The 17,723-nt window shown below is 43.0% G+C and overlaps 1 protein-coding gene across 1 annotated transcript in view; it reads right to left on the bottom strand.

The window, feature by feature from the left end:
• The window catches only part of LOC126176615 (sodium- and chloride-dependent GABA transporter ine-like), a 339,257-nt gene extending 336,019 nt beyond the window's left edge, over nt 1–3,238 (bottom strand). Inside the window, exon 1 of the mRNA XM_049923778.1 lies at nt 3,068–3,238. Within this exon, the coding sequence (XP_049779735.1) occupies nt 3,068–3,153 (86 nt within the window). The 5' untranslated portion in view covers nt 3,154–3,238. The remainder of the gene's footprint in view (nt 1–3,067) is intronic.
• Nucleotides 3,239–17,723: the final 14,485 nt, after the last annotated feature.

The raw sequence follows: 17,723 nt of genomic DNA, 5'->3' as shown, positions 1-17,723 counted from the left end.
CGAAGGCAGTCGTTTGCCTTTTTTCGAGGCTTGTGAACCAGAACTCCGCTGTTCAGCACTTTGATGCTTCGTGTTAGGGTCACACTTTCACCCCCCCCCCCCCCCCCCCAGCAGTAATCTTTGACAAATGTGTTATAATATCTAGCTGTATCCAGTAGTTCAGCAGAAATTCTTCGTCTTTCCTCTTTCTGTTCGTCTGCCAGTGTGTGAGGGACGAGTTTTGCATTAAGTTTCCCTAAATGGTCGCATAAAATTGTATGACACACATCACGATTCAAATCAAGTTGTTCTAATATCGCATGCACAGGCACATGCCACACTTCCTGCAATAAATGTCTTACAGGATCCACGTTTGCATCAGCATGTGCTGTAGACGGATGACCAGGTCTAGGATCGCCTTGCACTGAATCTCAGCCTTCATGAAACCTTTTGTGCCACTCCAAAGCAAGACTTCCTGAAAAGTCTCGCCTGCATATGCTTGTTTAATCATTATCTGCGTTTCAGTAGATGTTTTTCCGAGCTTGGCGTAGAACTTAATGTTCACTCTTTGCTCACAATCAGCATCTATTGTGTCACCGACCACCGTAACTAATGCGCCAAGAACCCCAGCGGCTAATGCTAAGCACAGTCCTGCCACTTGTTGAGTTTGCGCGGAAACATGGCCAAGATCATTTCAAGGAGACACACACACACACACACACACACACACACACACACACACACACACACACACAAGGTAACATTAAAACAACGTTAGCTCCTTTTTAGTACTGCAAACGCAGAATAAAAAACCTTCCCTGGAACTTTTCTGACGCAGAGAGTATTTTACTAATGTCGGCAACTCTCTTAAATATGGTTCAGCTTTTCGTTCTGTCGAAAGGATATGATGAACATTAATGTCAATGCCAGTACATAAATACTACTATTTATGTGGTATTGAACACGCAACGCAATTTTTCTGCTCTGATTTCTATCATTCTTCAGTCCCTATTTTTGTTGCACCTAAACGGAATTCCTACTGAAAAGAAAAAAAAAAATACTTTACTGATATTTACCTGAAGTTGGCGCCTAGAAAATGTGGACATATTCGAAAACGACCTGGGATTAACACTTTAGAAACATATCAATGGCACTTATCGGAGTTGCTCTCATTTCATCTGATAGTGGAGTAACAAAATACGAACATATATCAAAACTTGTGGTGCTGGCGCAAAGTTTTGACATTCATATTCAGACATGTCTGTTACAAGAAAAAAATCTTTATTTTGCAACATTTCAAACAACAGTTTATGTTGAGCTACTAAGACATGAGATGAATGTGCCAAGATGGATACGGTGACTATGATAGATGGGTGACACATGGAGAGCTGAGGGGGGCAGGGGAGGAGAGAGAAAGGACATGCAGAATAAATGGGCAGATATTATCATGGCAGATGGAAAAAATGATAGAAAAGTAAAGGAAACAAAGGGAGCTAGAAAGATAAAGGAATGGGGGAAGATTAGGGTTTAACGTCCTGCCGACATCGACGTCATTAGAGATAGAGCAAAAGCTCTGATTGTTCAAAGGACGGGGAAGGAAATCGGTCGTGCCCTTTCAAAGGAACCATCCCTTATTAGCCTTGAGCTATTTAGGGAAAACACAGAAAACCCGAGTCAGGATGTCAGGACGAGGATTTCAACCGTCGTCCTCCCGCATGTTAGTCCAGTGTGCCAACCACTGTGCCAACTCGCTCGGCGGTTAAAAAGCTAGAATGGGTAAATGAGAGTCTACAAGGCGGATGAGGGGCGTTAAATTCAAATTTAAAATCTTCCATGGCTTGTTGTCTGACAGCCCTAAAGTAGAAGATTCCAAGCGAAAGGTAAGGAAAAAAGATTACTGCCTCACTCTGCATTCAACTGCGGTATGCAAGCAATACTTCGAGGGTTACGTTTACGTTGTTCCATTTGATGTTTTCCAGTGATTGGCTCTACAAAAACCTGCCTCCGATTGGCTGCCGTCAACAATACAAGCACAGGCGTTGCCGGTATTTGCGCCATATCGCGAAGAGCAGCGCGTGGACGAGCCATTGTAAAGTTCAACCAAAATTCCTCTCTTTCAGAAATGCTTCTCTCGCTGTTTCCTGTCTGCACATTATATCCTCTCTACTTGCGCCATCATCAGTTATTTTTCTGCCCAAATAGCGAAAATTATCTATTTTTAGTGTGTCGTTTCCTATTCTAATTACCTCAGAGCACCGTCGGTTTAATTCGACCACATTCCATTACGCTGGCCTGAATTTTGTCGATGTTCATCAGATAATATCTCCAATCCCTTCAACGGCTCTTCCAGGTCCGTTGCCGTCTCTGACAGAAGAAATCAAAGTCATCAGAAAACACTAAAAATTTTTACGAAACAGCATTGCTATGTTGTTGAGAAGTAGGATGCAATGTTTCTTCGGACAGACACGCATGTCCGAAGGATTGCACCGTACTACTTAATAATACAGGCGATGCTATTTCGTATTTATTCGAAAATATCACGCCGTCTAGTTTTAATAAATGTACTTCCTGGACGGGAATATACGTAACATACGAGGGCAGGTTGTGACAAGTGGTCGATGAGAGTAGAAAGTTTACGTCTGGCCGTGATTCGTGCACGGATAGCAGAAGCGGTTAAAGTGACCGCTCGCATAAAGTGGGAAAATTCGGGTTCAGGGCCCAGTCCGGCAAATTTTCATTGTCATTCCAATATACAGCCGATGGTGGTTCATTTTTGCAACTGCGAATACATTTACTGTATTACAATTTTTTTATTCCTTCGCACTGAACTTTAATCTCCTTTCAAAATTTCCCCTTGGATTCGTTTACTGCTTACTCTACGTACAGATCTGACAATATCGTGTATGGACTACAACCTTGTCTCACTCCCTTCGCAGCCACTCAAAACTGCAGCGGCGGTCTCATGTGTTCCTGCATTTCTTCGGAATCCGAACTGATGGTCCACGAGAAAGACTTCTGCAGTTTTTCCAACCTTCCGCAAATTTTAACTACTGCAACCAGAAGTAGTGGACAGGGGCCGAGTACTCACGTTCGCGGTTGCACGATGTTGAGCAGATCGGAAGGCGAGGTGGGCACGCGGCGCACGACGACGCGGCGGCCGTCGGTGGAGCCCATGCTGATGGTGGCGAGCGAGGCGCGGCTGGCCGCGTCGTCGGAGAAGCAGTAGGAGCTGCGCCAGGCGACGGGCGCCGAGGGCGGCGTGCCGGGCAGCGCGGCGGACGCGGCCCCGCCGGCCTGCGCGGGCAGGCAGTCGAGCGCGGGCACGGAGCGCATGGCGCGCAGCGTCAGCAGGTCCGGCCGCCGGCCCTGCCCCTGGCTCAGGGTGTCGGCGCGGTCGCGCGGCGACGGCGCCGGCGCCGCCGTCACCGACCCGTTGGGCGCCAGGCTGCCCGCCGGCACCACCACCGGCTTCGCGGCCGGCGCCCCCAGCAGCCGCTGGCCCTCCTCCGACAACGCCCCGCTGTCCATAGTCGCGAACCGCGGCAGGCTGTTGCTATTTATCACCTCCATGCACCTGCACACCGTTACCTACTCTCAGTAACACTGTCATGACAGTAGGTCATTATAAAAGACACACTGGGTTATAGGACTGCAGGAGTCCATCGAAACTACAACAAAAGGAGCGATTTAAAAGCCTCACAGTTCTTAGGGAGCGTCCCATCAATTACATAAGGGATTCTCTTCAAAATTTAGCCCCCTCCCCCCTTGGTGGGATGTGGTGGGACCCTTCCTCCTCCTCCCTCCCCCCTCCCCCCAAGTGAGGTTTACCCTGTAATCGGGTAAATATACCGGGTGATCAAAAAGTCAGTATAAATCTGAAAACTTAATAAACCACGGAATAATGTGAATAGGGAGGTAAAACTTCACACACATGCTTGGAATGACATGGGGTTTTATTAGAACTACCCCATATTGCTCGATGCGTGAAAGATCTCTTGCGCGCGTCGTTTGGCTACGATCGTGTGCTCAGCCGCCACTTTCGTCATGCCTGGCCTTCCAGGTCCCCATACCTCAGTCCGTGCGATTATTGGCTTTGGGGGTACCTGAATTCGCAAGTGTATCGTGATCGAACGACATCCCTAGGGATGCTGAAAAGACAACACCCGACGCCAATGCCTCACCGTATCTCCAGATATGCTTTACAGTGCTGTTCACAACATTATTCCTCGACTACAGCTATTGTTGAGGAATTATGGTGGACATATTGAGCATTTCCTGTAAAGAACATCATCTTTGCTTTGTCTTACTTTGTTACGCTAATTATTGCTATTCTGATCAGATGAAGCGCCATCTGTCGGACATTTTTTGAACTTTCGTATTTTTTTCTTTTTCTTTTTGGTTTTAATAAAACCCCATGTCATTTCAAGCATATGCGTCAATTTGTACCTCTCTATCTACATTATTCCGTGATTTATTCAGTTTTCAAATTTATACTGACTTTTTGATCACCCGGTACATAAAAATTTTTTATTCGTTCTAAACTCTGATTAAAACACTGATAAAACCATGGGTTGTTCATAAAGTATATTAAAAACACTAACCATGACGAGGAGAACACGGCAAGTGCCACAACCCTATTTCCCAGAGACTTCGCTCAGTAGAAGAGGAGCCAAAATAAGTGAACACCTGTTTTCACTTATGCGTACATACTCGACGGTTTCTGAGATAATGACCGTCAAAGTTTTCGACGTAATTTCCAAGGTGGCGTCCTATCTGGACACGCGCAGCAAATGCAAGGCCCACATTATCCGACAGTTTACATTTTTATTATTGAATTGAGGGTTGCCATGGCAACCAGCACAGTGCGAATGTCAAGTTAAGGGTTCCGCACGCATAATTATAACTATCATAGGCCTATTAAAAAGCACTATGAGCAAAAGCTGCATTGCAGTAAAAATCACGTATTATGAAGAACTTTTACGTGCAGAGTTGTCTGCCGGAAACCATTGCAAGTGGGCTCGGTACTGAGCAGTCGGGGGGAGATTTTATAACACCCACAGGAAGGCCCGCCCAAGTCGGCATCCTGTGCAGAAGCGTCCCTTCGATCTTACCCTAGACCGGACGCCCGTACCAGACAGTGGCGGCGCCATCGCCAGGCAGCATAGGGACTGTCCTCCAATTCTGAAAACGGCGTCGGTGTGGTGCTCGGGCCAGTGACCTCAGACAACGGGCGCCTCCCAAAAGCAAGGCTCGTCGTACAACAGCTGGGCATCAGACAGCGAGCGGAAGTGACGGTGATTGGGTAGTTCATGGGAACATTGTTGCTGTTGGACGGGCCCTGGCGCCGTTTAAACTCATGAGAGTGTTCCTGGAGCCACTCTGTAGTAATTCTGGACGTGTGGGGTGCCTCATTGTCCTGCTGTAATTGCCCAAGTCGGTCGGAATGCACAATGGACATGAATGGCTGTAGGTGATCAGACAGGATGTTTAGTACGTGTCACCTGTCAGAGTCGTATCTAGACGTCTCGGGGGGGGGGGGGGGGGGGGGGTGCTGACATGTAGGGTCCATGGATTCATGAGGTTGTCTCCATACCCGTATATGACCATCCACTCTACACAATTTGAAACGAGACTCGTCCTACCAGTCAACACGTTCAATGTCTGTGTTGACGGGCCCAGGCGAGGCGTAAATCTTTGCGTCGTGCAGTTAGCAAGGGTACACGAATGGGCCCTCGGCTCCGAAAGCCCATATCGATGTTTCGTTGAATGGTTCGCACGCTGATACTTGTTGATGGCCCAGCATTAGATCTGCAGCAGTTTGCGGAAGGGCTGCACTTCTATCACGTTGAATGATTCTCTTCAGTCGTTGTTGGTTCCGTACTTGCAGGATTTTTTTTTTCGGCCGCAGCGATGTCAGAGATTTGATGTTTAACCGGATTGCTGATATTCACGGTACACTCCCCACTTCATCGCTACCTCGGAGATACTGTGTCCCATCGCTCGTGCGCCAACTGTAGCACCACGTTCAGGCTCACTTAAATCTTGATAACCTGCCTTTGTAGCAGCAGTAACCGATCTAACAACTGCGCCAGACACTTGTTGCCTTATATAGGCGTTGCCGATCGCAGCGCCGTATTCTGCCTGTTTACATATCTCTGCATTTGAATACACATGCCTATACCTGTTGCTTTGGCACTTCAGTGTAAAAGATGTATGAAACAATGCGTGAAAGTTAATTTTGGTACTCCTTCCTTCAGTGTCTCTTTAAGACCAGTACACCTGCCTGCCATATTTCATGCGCTATCTAATGATATGCTAATAAGATCTTGCCAATTTAAGCCTAACTGGGCCAATTCATGAGTTACAAGAGCTCGCTAAGCCTTTCCTTTTAATTTCCGAACAGGAACAATATTGATCGCCCTTTCTTGTGGGATTCCATTCTTAACATACCGAACGTAAACTACAGCCTCATTAACAATACCTGCATCCTGACAAGAATCCACATTGAGGCTAAAGGATTTCGCAGCCTCGATTTCTTTGACGACCTCTCTTAACATGTACATATATTTATTAATTTATTTGTAATGGTTTTTGACAAAAAGGTAGTGAAAGTTTTCGTGAATTCTGGTTTTGGCCGTCGGTGATAAACGTCAGTGAGGACAACACCTCATTTTTGCCACGAAAGCGTTACCTCGTTTAGATACAAATATTATTACATCAATTATTCTTTTCAGCCCCCCCCCCCCCCCATGAACCATGGACCTTGCCGTTGGTGGGGAGGCTTATGTGCCTCAGCGATACAGATAGCCGTACCGTAGGTACAACCACAACGGAGGGGTATCTGTTGAGAGGCCAGACAAACGTGTGGTTCCTGAAGAGGGGCAGCAGCCTTTTCAGTAGTTGCAAGGGCAACAGTCTGGATGATTGACTGATCTGGCCTTGTAACAATAACCAAAACGGCCTTGCTGTGCTGGTACTGCGAACGGCTGAAAGCAAGGGGAAACTACAGCCGTAATTTTTCCCGAGGGCATGCAGCTTTACTGTATGATTAAATGATGATGGCGTCTTCTTGGGTAAAATATTCCGGAGGTAAAATAGTCCCCCATTCGGATCTCCGGGCGGGGACTACTCAAGAGGATGTCGTTATCAGAAGAAAGAAAACTGGCGTTCTACGGATCGGAGCGTGGAATGTCAGATCCCTTAATCGGGCAGGTAGGTTAGAAAATTTAAAAAGGGAAATGGATAGGTTAAAGTTAGATATAGTGGGAATTAGTGAAGTTCGGTGGCAGGAGGAACAAGACTTCTGGTCAGGTGACTACAGGGTTATAAACACAAAGTCAAATAGGGGTAATGCAGGAGTAGGTTTAATAATGAATAGGAAAATAGGAATGCGGGTAAGCTACTACAAACAGCATAGTGAACGCATTATTGTGGCCAAGATAGATACGAAGCCCACACCTACTACAGTAGTACAAGTTTATATGCCAACTAGCTCTGCAGATGACGAAGAAATTGAAGAAATGTATGATGAAATAAAAGAAATTATTCAGATAGTGAAGGGAGACGAAAATTTAATAGTCATGTGTGACTGGAATTCGAGTGTAGGAAAAGGGAGAGAAGGAAACATAGTAGGTGAATATGGATTGGGGCTAAGAAATGAAAGACGAAACCGCCTGATAGAATTTTGCACAGAGCACAACTTAATCATAGCTAACACTTGGTTTAAGAATCATGATAGAAGGTTGTATACATGGAAGAACCCTGGAGATACTAAAAGGTATCAGATAGATTATATCATGGTAAGACAGAGATTTAGGAACCAGGTTTTAAATTGTAAGACATTTCCAGGGGCAGATGTGGACTCTGACCACAATCTATTGGTTATGATCTGTAGATTAAAACTGAAGAAACTGCAAAAAGGTGGGAATTTAAGGAGATGGGACCTGGATAAACTGAAAGAACCAGAGGTTGTAGAGAGTTTCAGGGAGAGCATAAGGGAACAATTGACAGGAATGGGGGAAAGAAATACAGTAGAAGAAGAATGGGTAGCTTTGAGGGATGAAGTAGTGAAGGCAGCAGAGGATCAAGTGGGTAAAAAGACGAGGGCTAGTAGAAATCCTTGGGTAACAGAAGGAATATTGAATTTAATTGATGAAAAGAGAAAATATAAAAATGCAGTAAGTGAAGCAGGCAAAAAGGAATACAAACGTCTCAAAAATGAGATCGACAGGAAGTGCAAAATGTGGAGGCTTATGTCGCTAGGGGTAAGATAGATACTGCCTACAGGAAAATTAAAGAGACCTTTGGAGATAAGAGAACCACTTGTATGAACATCAAGAGCTCAGATGGAAACCCAGTTCTAAGCAAAGAAGGGAAAGCAGAAAGGTGGAAGGAGTATATAGAGGGTCTATACAAGGGCGATGCACTTGAGGACAATATTATGGAAATGGAAGAGGATGTAGATGAAGATGAAATGGGAGATACGATACTGCGTGAAGAGTTTGACAGAGCACTGAAAGACCTGAGTCGAAACAAGGCCCCCGGAGTAGACAACATTCCATTGGAACTACTGACGGCCTTGGGAGAGCCAGTCCTGACAAAACTCCACCATCTGGCGAGCAAGATGTATGAAACAGGCGAAATACCCTCAGACTTCAAGAAGAATATAATAATTCCAATCCCAAAGAAAGCAGGTGTGGACAGATGTGAAAATTACCGAACAATCAGTTTAATAAGCCACAGCTGCAAAATACTAACACGAATTCTTTACAGACGAATGGAAAAACTAGTAGAAGCCGACCTCGGGGAAGATCAGTTTGGATTCCGTAGAAATACTGGAACACGCGAGGCAATACTGACCTTACGACTTATCTTAGAAGAAAGATTAAGGAAAGGCAAACCTACGTTTCTAGCATTTGTAGACTTAGAGAAAGCTTTTGAAAATGTTGACTGGAATACTCTCTTTCAAATTCTAAAGGTGGCAGGGGTAAAATACAGGGAGCGAAAGGCTATTTACAATTTGTACAGAAACCAGATGGCAGTTATAAGAGTCGAGGAGCATGAAAGAGAAGCAGTGGTTGGGAAGGGAGTAAGACAGGGTTGTAGCCTCTCCCCGCTGCTATTCAATCTGTATATTGAGCAAGCAGTAAAGGAAACAAAAGAAAAATTCGGAGTAGGTATTAAAATCCATGGAGAAGAAATAAAAACGTTGAGGTTCGCCGATGACATTGTAATTCTGTCAGAGACAGCAAAGGACTTGGAAGAGCAGTTGAACGGAATGGATAGTGTCTTGAAGGGAGGATATAAGATGAACATCAACAAAAGCAAAACGAGGATAATGGAATGTAGTCGAATTAAGTCGGGTGATGTTGAGGGTATTAGGTTAGGAAATTAGACACTTAAAGTAGTAAAGGAGTTTTGCTATTTGGGGAGCAAAATAACTGATGATGGTCGAAGTAGAGAGGATATAAAATGTAGACTGGCAATGGCAAGGAAAGCGTTTCTGAAGAACAGAAATTTGTTAACATCGAGTATAGATTTACGTGTCAAGAAGTCATTTCTGAAAGTATTTGTATGGAGTGTAGCCATGTATGGAAGCGAAACATGGACGGTAAATAGTTTGGACAAGAAGAGAATAGAAGCTTTCGAAATGTGGTGCTACAGAAGAATGCTGAAGATTAGATGGGTAGATCACATAACTAATGAGGAAGTATTGAATAGGATTGGGGAGAAGAGAAGTTTGTGGCACAACTTGACCAGAAGAAGGGATCGGTTGGTAGGACATGTTCTGAGACATCAAGGGATCACCAATTTAGTATTGGAGGGCAGCGTGGAGGGTAAAAATCGTAGGGGGAGACCAAGAGATGAATACACTAAGCAGATTCAGAAAGATATAGGTTGCAGTAGGTACTGGGAGATGAAGAAGCTTGCACAGGATAGAGTAGCATGGAGAGCTGCATCAAATCAGTCTCAGGACTGAAGACCACAACAACAACAAACAACAACAATTCTTTTCAGAACAAGACGCCTATTGGAAACCTCTTGCACATTTTTCCGCCTTAGATGATCCATATTTCCTCTTTTTGGCCGTTAGCAAGGCGCTTACGTTTAATTGATGACTGTTTCTTCGTGTTTGACGAGTTGTTCATATTTTTTTTTTTTTTGACGAAGTAACACCATCAATAAATGGACTACTTCTTCCTCCTCCTCCTCCTCCTCCTCCTCCCTTCGTATCGTCAGACGCAGAATACAAGCAGGTAGTACAAAGTACCTTATTTAATTCTCGAAAAATAAGAGGCATATTCTCGTCGAATTAGAGCAACGGTTAGTAACATTCGGTATTTAACTTTATTTCCATCAGAAGGCAAGCTGTTTTTAATCACTCGAGGGGCTGGCCGCTGTGCTGCGGTCACAGGTTCAAATCCTGCCTCGGGCATGGATGTGCGTGATGTCCTTAGGTTAGTTAGGTTTAAGCAGTTCTAAGTCTATGGGACTGATGACCTTAGATGTTAAGTGCCATAGTGCTCAGAGCCATTTGAACCATTTTCACCCGAGGTCTCGGTAAGGTAAACAGAAATAATTTCTCTGCAGTGGTGGAATTTTTTCTTGGTGTTGCAAAATCAGAAAGGTTTCGAACTTCACTGTAACCGTCGTGTGTCAGTGCAACTGGCGCTGGCGTAACATTGTCGAGATTTGCACTAATTCCGGTATTGCAAGAAACAGAGAGAATTGTTTCTTTAAGATTAGAAATGCATCATTTGTTTCTTACGCTGTGTCACGACTTATTTGTACAACGGCCGCCGCTGACATACTCTGTTCTGAATTACATCCATGCGAAACAGTATAATTTTTTGTTTGACTGCAATATCGTTGATGATCCCATAAAAATTATTTATTTACAAAGTCAAAAAAATAATCCTATTGTTAGACCAATGTTGTTCAGGAATTAGATGTTATATTATATCCCATAAACTGTATATAAACAACAAATACTAAAAATACCGATTTTTCTTGTTTTCTGTATGCTGGTAGAATTAATATGAAACAAATTATTGTCCTATTAATTCTATCAGCTTACAAAAAACAATATAAATCGGCATTTTCTGTATTTGTTGTTTATGTACAATTTATGGTAGATAATATATCAAATTACATTTCTTGAGTTGTTTATTTCTATATAGACGTAACTTTAACACATTCCAATAGCTTTAATTTTGAAGATAAAAAGGAATAAAAAAGTGAAAACATGGGTAAAACTTCTTGCCAGAAAACTATAAATTGGACTTGTTAAATGACAAAAAGTGACTATTAAAAATCTAATTTAATATCCTGGTTGCCTTTCGTTCCGATTTTGAGGATCTTCAAGCTCTTGAAGTGTTGACGTGGAAGAAAGCCTGTACCGTACTGCTTCGGGTTCGACGCCACTGTTTGTAATTCGATCTCTTATTTTTCATTTTCGGAAGCATATTTGTGTTCACATGCACCCGAGAATGTCTAAAAACATTAATTCGAGTAACTGTTACACACAAAGTGTTCAAATTAATCAATATTTCTTCGGAAGTCATTTAAAATAAAATGTAACTTGCCTTTTCCATTGTAATGGACGATTTAGGTTTTCCATATATTTACATTTATAACGACTAACTACAAGGCCCACAACTTTTAACATCAGTAAATAAAAAAAAAGCAGTATTATGAAGTTTCAGGAACTGACGTATCGGCGGAAGTAAACAATGGAATACGATGCCTAGCGCGCGCGCGCGCAATACGAAAGTCAATAAATACATTATGTTCCATATCTTAATTTATAAACGTTGTTGACAATTTCCTAATATGACATTTTAATAAAAATGGCAACCCAATAAAAGTTTGATTATAATTAAAGTATAATTTTCAAATTTCCGCTATGAAAATTTAAAATTTTTGAAAATGGAGAAGTTATTGATTTCAGTTTGATGTTCGAAAATCGGGGGACTGCTATGAAAATTTTTCAAAAAAGTGCCTTTTCAAAATACCTTTCAAATACCTCGAAGAAGCAATGTTTTTGAAGAGGCATTATTTCTTGTACTGAAAATAGCAGCGAATGCCACAATACCACCAATCGTTCGGTGAATACAGTTTTCAAACAAAGCGCCATTATTATTCTCCGAGCTCAAGAAGCACGAAAATGAACAAAAAAGCCCTAGTTGAGCTCGAAGAGCTTAATAATTACGACCACAAATGTTTGAGCTCTTTGAGCTCGAAAATAACGAGAAGTTTCAGAGATGGTCTCAGGATCAACGATGTTTGAAACTCTTCTGTTTCGTTTCTCTCTAAGCACGTATGAACTATTTTACATGTCGGTCGTAAGCCAAGGATATGTAGGATAGGGGGTCCGCGCACGATAGGGCTCGGCTGGCAAACGCCTTTCGACTTCACGGCCAGTCCGACCCGGAGTACGCCAATAAGCATCATGTTATTTTATTTCAATGTACATTGGAAAACATTTTGTAGTCACCTTTCACAGACGTGGGCAGATAAATGAAAAGCAAAAATATAAATAATAATCGGGTTTAGAACACGGGGCGCAAATTTGCTAAGCCGCGAAGCTAGCCACTGTGCCGTCGCTACAGTTGGACCGTTTACTCGGTAAAAGACACACAAATTACCTCGAAAACTTCGATCGTCGTTTTCTCAGAAACAATTTAATATCTACGAATAAGCCGGGAATGGTGTTCACTTATTTTGAGCCCTCTTTCACTGAGCGAATTTTCTTGGAAATCGGGTTATGACACTAGCCGTTTTCTCCTCATGAGTAACGGGCGGACAGACGAAAAGGCTCCACGAAAAAAGTATTAACTGTTCTGACCGATCCCTAAAAAATTGACCCTTATTGAAATATTATGTACATTAAATGTTACTGAATCTTTACTTACTTTGTAGACAGCATCGTTTGTACCTTTCTTTGAACAGTATGGTGTAAGTAGGCTGCCCGCATCTCGTGGTCGTGCGGTAGCGTTCTCGCTTCCCACGCCCGGGTTCCCGGGTTCGATTCCCGGCGGGGTCAGGGATTTTCTCTGCCTCGTGATGGCTGGGTGTTGTGTGCTGTCCTTAGGTTAGTTAGGTTTAAGTAGTTCTAAGTTCTAGGGGACTTATGACCACAGCAGTTGAGTCCCATAGTGCTCAGAGCCATTTGAACCATTTTTTGTAAGTAGGCTGTTTATGTTTTCTTTATGTAAGTAGGCTGTTTATGTTTTCTTTATGTAAGTAGGCTGTTTATGTTTTCTTATTGGCAACGTTACGTAGCGCTCTATATGAAAATCACTGGCTGTGCTGTGTGCAGTCTGTGGCTAGTTTGAATTTTTGTCTGCCATTGTAGTGTTGGGCAGCGGCAGCTGGATGTGAACAGCGCGTAGCGTTGCGCAGTTGGAGGTGAGCCGCCAGCAGTGGTGGATGTGGGGAGAGAAATGGCGGAGTTCTGATATTTGTAAGAATGGATGTTATGAACTGCTATATATATTATGACTATTAAGGTAAATACAATGTTTGTTCTCTATTAAAATCTTTCATTTGCTAACTATGCCTACTAGTAGTTAGTGCCTTCCGTAGTTTGAACCTGTTATTTAGCTGGCAGTAGTGGCGCTCGCTGTATTGCAGTAGTTCGAGTAACGGAGATTTTTGGTGAGGTAAGTGATTTGTGAAAAGTATAGATTAATGTTAGTCAGGGCCATTCTTTTGTAGGGATTTTTGAAAGTCAGATTGCGTTGCGCTAAAAATATTGTGTGTTAGTTTAAGCACAGTCATGTACAATTGTTCTAAGGGGACGTTTCAATGGTTACGTAGCTTTCCAACCTCTTGATTGGTGTGACCAGTAGGACTTCTTTTCAGCGAAATTCGACTTAACTTTCTTCGACAAACGATTAACCTCATGTTCACACCCAAGTTTCGACTTGTCCCTTACTGTGTGTACCGTAAAAGTTTTGATACAAATTCATGATGAACAAAACGACATCGGGTTTATATGCGTCTCATAATATCACTAATTACGCCATAAAGATTAGAGGACACTTTAACCTTGTCCGTTATAATAATGCGTATCTCTGAATCAAAAAGCTGACTTGACACTTTCGTTGCCTCCCCCACCCCCTATAAATGAGATTTTGTCGGACCCCTTCCCGCCCAATTTGAGCTCACGTAATTAATGGACATCCCCTTCCGCTTTTTCTTCTTCAGAGAAACATCATCAGTAGCCAATTTTTACTAAAAAGACGGACGTTTTTCATATTGTTTTAAAATTTGCCTCGTTTGCCAAAAGGCAGTGCAGTTCACACACTGGTCACCTCACTTACGTGTTAGTGCACATGCAAGTGCGACAGAATCATGAAACTGTGGTCTACTGAGTGACGCACAAAGAATAAGTCAGTACAATGGCCTACGAAATAAACAAACATGTAATTTCTTTACTTAGGTTGTTGCAGAACACACACTAATTCTCGTTTCACTAGCTATCAAAGGCCGTTAAAAATGTTATTGTTTCGTAGAAAAATCTGTAGTTCCTTCTATAACGCAGTAGGTAATGAAGTTTCGCACATTAACCATATGGGAAAATAGTCTGCTCTTTGCGTCCTGTCATTTTCCAAAATCTCGTTTCTATATCTCCAACAGTTTACGAGGAACGACAGATGTTATGGAATTTCATTCTGGCTTTATCGCTGATGCACGCGATTCGGAACTAACTGCGTACAAAAGAAACATTTTCTCAAGAGTGCAGATAGGTACAGACCACCTCCCAATTCTAAAGACAAATTAAATATGGTAGCTGAATTTCATAAGCAACAACATATGGTGTACTACGCACCAAACGTAAAAATTATAGCCATCCCTGTTTTTGATTGTGCACGCAGTATCTTCCTTAAATGCGAAATATGACAACAACTATGACCATTAACGAAATGACAAGCACTTTGCCACGAAGTTGACATGTAAAGCTACAAATACCGAGAAGAATCTTTTTTTTTTTTTGTAAAGTATAGTTTCTGTAAAATCTTGGAGGAAGAATGCAGAGCTAACAAAGCACGTGCGAGGCTCCTTACTCGTAAGGGCATTACTGGAATTGGACTATAAGTCCAACCACCATTCTGCTGTGTGCGCACCTGTAGGCGCGCATAACTGCGCTAGGCATTGCGACGTGCCGGTACGCAGATTACGGGCTTTGTGTTCTATTACAAAGATATTCGACATAATCGAGAACGGAATAGACGCTCTACATAGCCAATGATGAACTGCTTGGCGCGCCCAGCTTGTTACCAGACTAGGCACCTACACAGATGAGCCAAAAATATTATTACCACTTGCTTGTTGGCTCACTTTTGGTACGCAATACGAGAGATGTTAAACTACCGGAGGCTACAGTAGACCATGGTAAGTAGGCGTAGACTACGGTTGTTGTCCTAGCAGCATTCATCAGTTAACCATCGTTTTACCCGTACGTTAGCGTGTTGTATACCTATCGACTGTTCCCTTATTTCGATCGCTTTGTTTCCGTACGCTATCAGTGTCTTACTAGGAGTCACGAACGACAGCGGCCGAGATTAGGCTTGTTTTGCGCATCCATGCCACGCATTCTCCGACAACCAGTGAGAGTTCAGTAGTACTCTCAGCGCACTGCTATGAATTGTGAGCATTAAACGTGATCGTAGCGAGTCTGATGGTGGTGGCAAGCGGCAGCTTCTGCAAAAGCTAGAGAGAGAGAGTTTGCAGTATTCACGTTTTGTTCGAGCACAGAGCACAGGCATGCGCTTACCACAACCGGCAACAGTGCATGTCCGTCCGTGTCTCGAGTTGCGCGAACCGCCATTGTTCGTGGATCGGACTTCATGGGTTCTACATCTACATCTACATCCATACTCCGCAAGCCACCTGAGGGTGTGTGGCGGAGGGTACCTTGAGTACCTCTATCGCTTCTCCCTTCTATTCCAGTCTCGTATTGTTTGTGGATAGAAGGATTGTCGGTACCTCTGTGTGGGCTCTAATATCTGATTTTATCCTCATGGTCTCTTCGCGAGATATACGTAGGAGTGAGCAATATACTGCTTGACTCGTCGGTGAAACTATGTTCTCGAAACTTCAACAAAAGCCCGTACCGAGCTACTGAGCGTCTCTCCTGCAGAGTCTTCCACTGAAGTTTATCTATCATCTCCGTAACGCTTTCGCGATTACTAAATGATCCTGTAACGAAGCGCGCTGCTCTCCGTTGGATCTTCTCTCTCTCTCTCTCTCTCTCTCTCTCTCTCTCTCTCTCTCTCTCTCTCTCTCTCTCTCTTTCTCTCTTTCTCTCTCCCCTATCAACCTTATCTGGTACGGATCCCACACTGCTGATCAGTATTCAAGCAGTGGGCGAACAAGTGTATTGTAACCTACTTCCTTTGTTTTCTAATTGCATTTCCTTAGGATTCTTCCAATGAATCTGTCTGGCATCTGCTTTACCGACGATCAACTTTATATGATCATTCCATTTTAAATCACTCCTAATGCGTACTCCCAGATAATTTATGAAATTAACTGCTTCCAGTTGCTGACCTGCTATATTGTAGCTAAATGATAAGGGATCTTTCTTTCTATGTATTCGCAGCACATTACACTTGTCTACATTGAGATTCAATTGCCATTCCCTGCACCATGCGTCAATTCGCTGCAGATCCTCCTGCATTTCAGTACAATTTTCCATTGTTACAACCTGTAGAAACTGGAAGCAGTGAACCGTCTAAACCGAGTGAGGATATATATCAAGTGCCGTGTAACTTACGTAACATTTTTGTTCTAAAGTTTTATCGTGTGGTCTTTTGCTAAAAAATAAACGGTATTTAGAGAGGAACGTTGTAGTAAAAGTAAAAAACAATACAAGTAAAGTAAAAACCGAGAACAAAAACATATCAAACATTGCTTCAACATTTCGTCGAGTCTGTCAGTCAAACAGCTTTCACTTATCAATAGTAACAGGAACCCCTTACCTTTAATGATGATTACGAACTTTCTATTGAGTACAAAATAATAATTTTTTTTACATTTGAGCATGTAATCTGTACTTGCATCATAAGCAATTCTTTGGGTACAAAAAAACAGAGTTAAGCGATCAACTAATTTTTATTACTAATAAAATTCAGTTTACATTTTATGAGGATATGAAATATACGATGGGCAAAGAAACAAAAAAAAATCGTGAGCTCCAAGTTTCTTTCACTCATATTCAATTTAGTTTCGTTTTCTACCGATACTACCGGTAATCCTATCACTTACTACATAAGGAGGAGATTAGTGTTTAACGTCCCGTCGACATTAGAGATGGAGCACAAGATCGGATCAGGTTTGAACCGTCGTCCTCCCAAACGCGAGTCCAGTGTGCTAACCACTGCGCCACTTCACTCGATGCACTTACTACGTCATTTATGTGCTGTACCAAAAGTACCCTACCGTAATTCTGGTAGAGTGCAGCTCTAGTAACACAGCAGCGACTGTGCGTGACATGTATACACGAGTCCTTCGCAGGTTTCCGGAGGTAGGAGCCGCCAGATGCTACGCGCAGGACACGCAATTTCCGCAAATGGCGCGCCCCTGGTTTGTGGACGCGAAACTGGCGCACGACGGCGTTCCAGGTGTGTTCCAACAGCTTCGACTGAGGCGAATATGGTGGTCAAGACATCAAACTGAATTCTCTGCCATGCCCTTTAAACCAATGTAGCATGATTCTGGCCTTATGATATTATCCC

Source organism: Schistocerca cancellata, chromosome 1, assembly GCF_023864275.1.
Source record: "Schistocerca cancellata isolate TAMUIC-IGC-003103 chromosome 1, iqSchCanc2.1, whole genome shotgun sequence".
Classification (NCBI taxonomy): domain Eukaryota; kingdom Metazoa; phylum Arthropoda; class Insecta; order Orthoptera; family Acrididae; genus Schistocerca; species Schistocerca cancellata.
Note: the sequence above shows the minus strand (reverse complement) of the source record. Positions and strands in the feature narration are given on the sequence as shown.